The sequence below is a fragment of the Schistocerca gregaria genome, chromosome 7, assembly GCF_023897955.1.
Source record: "Schistocerca gregaria isolate iqSchGreg1 chromosome 7, iqSchGreg1.2, whole genome shotgun sequence".
NCBI lineage: Eukaryota > Metazoa > Arthropoda > Insecta > Orthoptera > Acrididae > Schistocerca > Schistocerca gregaria.
In genome coordinates, this window is record NC_064926.1 from 451,038,665 (window position 1) to 451,047,998 (window position 9,334).

Here is a 9,334-nt window from a genome sequence, read left to right on the forward strand (position 1 = left end):
ATCGTCATATCTCGTAAACGACTCAAGATATCGAAACGATTTTTTTGAAAATGGTAGCGCGGAATGAGGCACATATGTTGAATGATAGGTACTCTATTTTTTTTATTTTCCTTGATACGGAAGTGACTCGTCCGCAGCAGCGAGAGGTCGGCAGCTGAGGACGCATAAAGACGTCCGTAGCACTGTAGGAAAATCAAACTCCATCAAGAACGGTCACGGACGTGAGCAATCTCACAACTCTCCAAAAGAAGACACAGCACAGCAACAAAACTGGTTGTCTTGAGTCAGGCTATCTAGACGTCAGACCACTAATGTAATGTGTATCTGGCTGGATTCGCTGTTGTTACCCTTCCCACCTTCATGGGTCGGAAGTCCGGCTATCTCCATGTTGAGAAGTCCACACAACTGAGGCTGCAGACCTCAACCATGTGATACTAGGGTGTTCACGCTATGACGACAACGCCGCAAGTTTCTTAAGGCCTTGATCAGAGCAGGAATTCCCCAAACTCCATCTGTGACGGACTTGTTTCTACAGCTGATCACAACGGACGATGTCAGTGTTGCCCCGTTTCTGCAAGAAGCGCGTATCCAGTTATATGGTAAGGCAGACACATAGGTTCCAGCGTAAAAAGTTGTGGTATATGGACTAGTTTAGGTAATTTCCAATGTCTATGCTGTATATGTGATATTGTATACCAAATCTGTAGTTACTCACTTCTGTGAGTGAATGGTAAATGCCAAAGGCTAATAATATATGAAAACCAACGCAGAGCGCTTATACTAGGGCTGTTGATAAAATATCGATTTTTCCAGAAAATTTCGTTATATTCCAGCTATACTTTTCCCCCCGATATATCAGTATCAAAACGATACTTTTATTTTATATAATATTTCTTTCACAATTTCCTGTAGATATATGAAGTTGTTCTTTTGAAATTGCTCTAGAACATAATTTTACTTTCACTATGTGAATGAGTCTTACTACTTTTTGAGTCTTCATCCCATTCAATCTTTCACTTTGACTGTGTGAAGCAAGTACATGTGGCACAAAAGAAGAAGTCCTTTAGCGCTGGATGTTTGGCGGTGCGAATGGAATACCAAGATTTCCAGTGGGAAGAAATAGCACACTAGTGACGTTAGAAAACAATTTTTAACGCAACTAGAGCGCTATTTCTTCACATCAGCATTCTACAAAAATAGATGCTGAATATGATGAAGAAAAAATCTAAATAACAAGATTGGTCTTCGCAGTGGCCGGAGACGTGTGAGGGGAAATGCTGACGTAATCGGCGGTCGGCGCCACCAACAGAAATTCCATCGGTTAGCTTCACCATGCAATTTTGACGCAACGACTGATAGTTCGCTGGCGTTTGAAAAAATAGGAAAGTTGACATGAAGTGTTCCGGAAAAATCCAATGTTTGACGAAACCGAAGACGGACCCATCGGACACCTTACATACGGTTACTATTGTTAGTGAAGTAGTTATCGCCAACTCTCAACGTGCATCAATTCCCTTTCAGTTCTTCTTCTAAGGGGGATAGGCAAGCTGCTAGCTTGTTGATCTTCAAAATATCTAATAATAAATCAATACTTAAACGTACAGCTCTAAAACTGGCAATATACAGGGCGAAAAGTATTTAAACCGACAAACTCTGGAAGGTTGTAGGGGACATCTAAACAAATATTTTTCCCTAATGGCATTTTCTCCTATGAGGAGTATTTAAACCAGTGGAGGCCGTATTACGCTCTTCAGCTGTGGCCTGCCAGACTTGCCGAGCGGATCTACGAGGTGCTACAGTCTGGAACTGCGCGACCGCTACGGTCACAGGTTCGAATCCTGCCTCGGGCATGGTCATGTGTGATGTCCTTAGGTTAGTTAGGTTTAAGTAGTTGTACGTTCTAGAGGACAGAAGTTAAGTCCCATAGTGCTCAGAGCCATTTGAACCAATCTTCAGCTGTAGACAACTGCTGCCCACCAGTGTAGTAGTGCATTGTCTCTGTTTACTAATGGAGCGATACACCTGGAGTGAGTACACTGATATGATTGGTACGTACTACGTAGCGCATCACAACGGACGAGCTGCACAGTGGGTTTATGAACTATCGCCGTATCCCGCATCATACGATCTTTGCTCCTGTGTACCAACGTCTGCGTGATACCGGGTCATTTAGCAGATTACCTGGAGAGGGACGCCGTACACGGTAGGACCGCTGCAATTTGAGGAAGCTGGCTTGCAGCATGTGGAGCGGGATCCTTCAATCAGCACTCGTGCAATTGCACGTAACATTGGGACGAATCAGACGAATGTAAGAAGAGTCCTTCGAGAGCAGTTGTTTCGTCCATTTCACTTACAGAGGGTCGACAATCTGGAACCAGTTGATTATCCACCCAGAGAACAGTTTTCGCATTGGTACCTGGAACAGTGTGAAATGCACCCTACATTTCCATCCTCTTTGTTGTTTACCGATGAAGCAATGCTCGGGCGTGATGGAGTCTTCAACATGCACAATTCGCATGTTTGGAGTGAGGATAACCCACATGCCACAGTTACCAGCGCTCATCAAGTGCGGTTTTTCGTTAATCTGTGAGTCGGTGTTGGTGGGGACTGTTTAATTGGGCCGTATGTGCTACCTAGGCCATTAAATGCCAGGCACTATTACAATTTCCTCGCCACAGCACTGCCAGAATTGCTGGAAGACGTCCCGCTCCCTACAAGACAACGCATGTGGTTCCAACATGACGGGGCGCCGGCACATTTCAGTCGTCGTGTGCGTCGATTCCTGGACCGACGGTTCCCAGAAGCGTGGACTGGTAGATGGACTGGCAGAGGTGGTCCTGTATCATGACCTGCTCGATCCCCAGATATGTCACCTCTCGAATTTTTTGTGTGGGAAGAGGTGCGCAACCTTATTTACGCAACTCCTGTTGCATCAGAAGAGGATCTGGTAACCCGGATAGTAACAGCAGCAGGAACAATTCAAGATACTCCTGAGGTTTTTGCCCGTGTCAGACAGAACATGATCCGACGGTGTAACCTTTGTTTACGTGTCAATGGAGCCATTTTCGAAAATTTACTGTGACTGAAATTGGGTTGTGTTAATATGTCGTCTCTTAGTGATAAAAAATGGAAAAGTGTTTGTTGGTTTAGTTAATTTGCAGCCAGGGAAATCTTCCTCTACTGGTTTAAATTCTCCTCATAGGAAAAAATGACAGGGAAAAATATTTGTTTTGATGTCCCCTACAACCTCCCAGAGTTTGTCGATTTAAATACTTTTCACACTGTATTTTGAATGTGCAGCACGTATTTTTTAATGGCAGGTACGTCGACTTTTCACCTGTCACTATATCGATACATATTCACGATTTATCGAGGTGAGATAATACCAGGTGTACCGGTATGAAATGAGCCTTAAGATACAAGTGTGTCGATAGAGAACATTTGTTGTGAACGAGCCTTAATTTTTTTTGTTTGGTTGCTATTACATCTGTAAAAGATATTTAGTATACATCAAGTCATGGAACAAACAACATCATATGTTTTCATCGTGTTAACAAGTCGAATTTTGTACCAGAAAGTGATGATTTGCACAAAGCATTAATTTTTTGTTTTCATTTGAAAAAAAAAATGCTGCAGAGTCGCATCGAATGTTTGTCGAGGCATATGGTGATCATGCTCTATCAGACGAAACATGGAAAAGATGGTTTCAACGGTTCAGAAATAATGATTTTGATGTAAGAAATGAAGAACGTGGAAGACCACCAATAAAGCAATAAAGCAATAATGGATGAAGATGATACTTTGAGTCAGAAGCAAATGGGAGCAATGCTAAATGTTGCACAACAAAGAATTTCTGATCATTTGAAAGCTATGGGAAGGATCCAAAGGTGTGGAAAACGGGTGCCACATGAATTGATTGAAAGACGGATGGAAAACCGAAAAGCCATTTGTCAAATTTTGCTTGAAACACATGAAAGAAAATCAGTTTTGCGTCGAATTGTTGCTGGCGATGTAAAATGGATTTATTTTAAGAATCCTAGACGGGAAAAATCATGGGTTAATCCGGGACAACTACCAACATCGACTGCAAAACCAGAGCGATTCGGCAAGAAGACAATGTTCTGTGTTTGGTGGGATCAGAGAGGTGTGGTGTATCATGAGCTTCTAAAACCCCGTGAAACTGTGAATACTAATCGCTAAAGAGAACAAATGATCAATTTGAACTATGCATTACTCGAAAAAAGACCACAATGGGCCAGAAGACATGGCAAAGTAATTTTTTTACACGACAATGCACCTACACACAAAGCAAATCTGGTTCAGGATACTATCAAAACACTTGGCTGGGAGCTGCTACCCCACCCGCCGTATTCACCAGACTTGGCGCTTCCGACTACCATTTGTTTTCATGAAGACACGCATTGGCTGAGGAACACTTCGATTCCCAAGAAGAAATCGAAATTTGGTTTGCCTCAAAAGATGGACATTTCTATTGGCGCGGTGTCGACAAATTGCCAGAAAGGTGGTCAAAATGTATAGAAGGCAATGCTGAGTACTTTGAACAAAATGTTTTTACTTTTCAGTTCAAAATTAGTGTTTCATTTTCACGAAAAACGCTTATTTCATACCGGTACACCTGATAGATATTTAGGTATGGATATATTGGATTCGCGATATTTTTAAAAATATGAGCAGTCCTAGGTTATACGTGTTCGCTGCACCTGGGTAACGGCGTCTCAGAAGGTGTACAGACCGCGACAGCGTTAATACGACCCCTTTAGCACGAAGCCCCCTCTACTCGCCGGCGACATCGCGACTGCGCCGCCGCCAGCGGCCACGGCCGCGCGCTCCTCGGCCCACGGCGGCCGCGTCCCGTGTGCCTCTCAGGCGCGCCCGCCGCCGCCGCCGCTGCCGCCACGTATTGATTGCGCCTGCGCGGCCAGGGCCCGCCTCGCTCGCGCCGCCCGCCGCCGCCGCCGCCGGCGCAGGTACGCGGCCGGCCGGCCCAGTCCGGCACCGGCGCTCCGGCAGTAGCCGCCCGGCGCTACCCGCGCGCGCGCCGCCTCCTCCTCCTCCCATGTCGGCGTCCCGCCGCCGCTGCCGCTGCCGCCCCCGGCGCCGCCGCCACCCCCTGCACCGACCCGCCCCCGGCCACTTTTAGCGCTGGCGTGCAGCGGCGCGACGCCCGCCGCGGCGGCCTCGGCGCCGCCCCCCGCCTCCGCCGCCACAGCCCCCGCCGCCCCGGCTTCCAGGTGAGTACCCTCGAGGCGGCGCGCTCTCTTTCTCAGCCGCGGGCCGCGCGCCTCCCCTCTGTGACCCGGCGCTATATATACCCGTCGCTTAATTAGCAGTGTTGCGCGGCCGAGCCGGTCACCGCTGACACAACAGTCGCCGCACCGCGACCCTGGCCTGCCCTACTGTAGCGCCGGCTGCCGGCCAATACCGCGTGCTGACCCGCTGACACGCACGTGCGTTCGGTCCCCGGTTCGGCGAGGGCCGAATGCCGATGGTGTCGCGACCCGAGACAGCCCACCATTCATTTTGTCTCACGAGGGAAGCACGCATTCACCACAGCGTGTATGCCAGCCTGGGTTTAATTAATAAATAAAATTTATTGAGGAGCAAAACCGAAAATATTTTATTGTGTTTGTCATTAAACTGAATTATTTTTTGGAGATTGTTTGTAAAACGCTACTGCTGAATATTCACCACTGGAGTTCCTACTATTCCATTTACTGTGTTTGCAGTTCAAATTATTGGATGTAACGTCTGCTTGTTACGCGAAACGCTGGTCTTTGGGTTCCACACCGCAGTCTCTAACAACGGAACCGTTATAAGATTACTTTATCCGTCCGACTTTTTAAAGCCCATTTTCTCAGGAACATATACGCGTAGTTGTTGTGGTCTTTAGCCCAGAGACGGGTTTGATGCAGCTCGCCATGCTACTCTATCCTGTGCAGGCTTCTTCATCTCCCACTACCTAATGCAACCTACATCCTTCTGTATCTGTTTAGTGTATTCATCTCTTGGCCTCTCTCTACGATTTTTACTCTCCACGCTGCCCTCCAATACTAAATTGGTGATACCTTGATGCCTCAGAATATGCCCTACCAACCGATCCCCTCTTCTACTCAAATTGTGCCATAACTTTCTCTTCTCTCCAATTCGATTCAGTACCTCCTCATTAGTTACGTAGTCTACACATCTAATCATCAGCACTATTCTGTAGCACCACATTTCGAAAGCTTATATTCTCTTCTCGTCTAAACTGTTTATCGTCCACGTTTCACTTCCATACATGGCTGCACTCCATACAGAAACGACTTCTTAACACTTAAATCTATACTCGATATTAACAAATTTCTCTTCTTCAGAAACGCTTTCCTTGCCATTGCCAGTCTACATTTAATATCGTCTCTACTTCGACCATCATCAGTTATTTTGCACCCAAAATAGCAAAACTCATTTATTGCGTATCGAGTTGAAACTTATGCCACCTACTAAGGTCTACGGTCCCCTGATGGTGTAAAAAGTGAAACTTCTAAGTCATTCCAATGAAAAGATACGACCATTTATGTCGCAAGTTTTGTAAATCGCAAAGTACCTCATTAAAAACTACAGTGTATTTTCCATTGGCCTAGATTCATGACATTTGGCAAGAAGTGAGATTTCACAGTACAACCAAAGGGGAAAAAAGGCCGAAAATTGTTAATTTGTAATTTATTACGCGAAAAATATTCCTTTTGCCATTCGTTGTGCCACATCAAGATTAAAACATTCTTGAAAGTCTTAGAAATCCCGGGTCTGATATCTTTGCAGTACCGATGTCGATAAAAGGCAAAAACCGTCGAGATTCTCGGTTCCCGTGCTGCATGAACTGTCTGTATACATAATTAAGGTCGTACTAAACCCTCGGAGCGCGAGTGTACTCACACCTGGGCAACTTTTTTCTTGTGATCCCAACATGTTTCAGCACCACTGTGCTATCATCAGTAGGTTTTATTTATTAAAATCTGTGAAATGGGAACATCTTTTGAGTGATAACTAATCTACGAGTATTACGCTTAAAGAACAGTTTGGGTTTGGTTTTTGCCATCTGAATTTTACAGTGTACGCTTCCGCACGACTATTTGTGCATTATGAAGCTGTCAGCCGCTGTGACCGAGCGGTTCTAGGCGCTTCAATCCGGAGCCACGCGGTCTTGTGGTTGCAGACTGAAGTGTCTAGAACCGCTCGGCCACAACGGCCGGCTGCGTGCAGCCAGAATCTGCTTTCATCGTTGAAGACCATGGCGCGACATTGCATCTTCCAACTATAAAGTTGTCATTTCATTGTATTGTTTTCAAGTACAATCTGCTTCGTTCAAAATTGGCTCTGAGCACTAGGCGACTAAACTTCTGAGGTCATCAGTCGCCTAGAACTCAGAACTAATTAAACCTGACTAACCTAAGGACATCACAAACACCCATGGCCGAGGCAAGATTCGAACCTGCGACCGTAGCGGTCGCTCGGCTCCAGACTGTAGCGCCTAGAACCGCACGGCCACTACGGCCGACAATCAGCTTCCTTGAGTACTTTCCATATCTCTGAAACCTCCATGGGGTCAGCGGTATATCACTAACGTGATGTACTGTAATTCAGTAAACGTACGATATACTGTCGCTGGATACATCGCGGATTCGAATACACCTAATGAGGTGTAAAAATGATTAATACAGTTGTGTTTCCGTAGTATCATTTACCCCTGCAACCTTGAAGCCTGCAGAACAGTAACCAAAAGGGACATAGGTGCCAGCCGCTGTGCACGAGCGGTTCTAGGCGCTTCAGTCCGGAGCCACGCTGCTGCTACAGTCGCAAGTTCGAATCCTACCTCGGGCATGGATGTGTGTTATGTCCTTAGGTTATTTAGGTTTAAGTAGCTCTAAGTCTAGGGGACTGATGACCTCAGATGTTAAGTCACATAGTGCTTAGAGCCATTTGAACCACCATCAAGCGTTGGTAACGCTAGTATTGTGTCATAATTCACATATGGTCTTGCAGAAGCATATAATCTAAAATTCAGGTAATGACAAAACAAACAAAAACTATTCTTTCGGCCTAATATTCGTAGATTAGTTATCAGTCAAAATATTAACTTTCATGGTCGGAGTTCACACTCATCTAGAAGTTTTTGAAGGACATCAGATTCACCGTCGACTGCAAACGTTGTTTATTTTACAATTGCAATTTCAGCCTTTGGGCCATTTTCAAGTAGAGTTGCACCACATATTAGGCTTTAAAATCCTCCGGCATGTATATATGTCATCGTCAAAAATTAGCCTTTTCTCTGTAGTAACACCATAACATCAAACGAAGCATAAGCTGAAGCAAAATCTATTGCAGTACCTCTTTAAAATGGCCCAGAGACCGAAACTGCTATTGTGAAATGAATAACTTCTACAGTCAAGGGCAAAAATGACGTTCTTAAAGAGAAATTCAAAATTTATGCACATTTTACAGGTTTTAGAGCCCACTGATGATGACACAGAGGTGCTGAAACATGTTGGGGAGACATGAAAAGAAAACGGTGTTTTGCACGACAGGCGGACTTACAGCCAATAATTCGCTACTATTGATAATGTAAGCTTTCGATAATTACTTTTTTCTAACAGCTATTATTAAAGCATGACACTGAGCAGTGGAGGTTACAGTTTCCTGAGACAGTCCATCCACGATATACATGCTTTGTGCTCTCTACCACGCATTGAAGACAGCATAAGTGGGACATGTACATACAAACACAAAATATTTTGTAACTCTTCAGGCTTTCCCGGCGATCTAATGACATCTTGAGCTGTCGGGTTTTCTGCCGGATATCAGCGTCGTACTTGCACGATATTTCGGTCACGTAGCTGGTAACCTTCATCAGGTGCGACCTGAGACTGCTCCTCGAGTGGACCTGGTCCAGTATTTATGTTCCCTTTCTTCTGCCGAAGCTTGTCCAGCTTCTTGATATTCTGATACATCTCCTCCCCGTAGAAACTTTTGATGTAACTCTTCAGGTCCACTCGAGGAGCAGTCTCAGGTCGCACCTGATGAAGGTTACGAGCTGCGTGACCGAATTATCGTGCAAGTACGACGCTGATATCCGGTAGAACACCCGACAACCCAAGATGTCACAAAATATTTTCTTCTTTAAGACATGCAAGACATTAATTCTGACTTATATTATATTGTATTCACGAACGGGTTTCAGTCCAAGACGATGCTCACAGTACTCTGCGAAATACGAAACAAAGATGAAATTAATTGCAGTAACAAACAAGACTTGTAAGATCAAAAATTGGGATGCAAC

The 9,334-nt window shown here is 45.1% G+C and overlaps 1 protein-coding gene across 1 annotated transcript; it reads right to left on the bottom strand.

The window, feature by feature from the left end:
- Positions 1 to 4,883: 4,883 nt before the first annotated feature.
- Positions 4,884 to 9,005, bottom strand: LOC126282423 (AT-rich interactive domain-containing protein 1B-like). The gene is made up of 2 exons (XM_049982080.1): positions 8,900 to 9,005; positions 4,884 to 5,323 (listed from the first exon to the last, which is right to left on the bottom strand). Exons 1-2 carry the CDS (start codon positions 9,003 to 9,005, stop codon positions 4,884 to 4,886), a joined length of 546 nt encoding a protein of 181 aa, XP_049838037.1.
- Between the last annotated feature and the right edge of the window lie 329 nt (positions 9,006 to 9,334).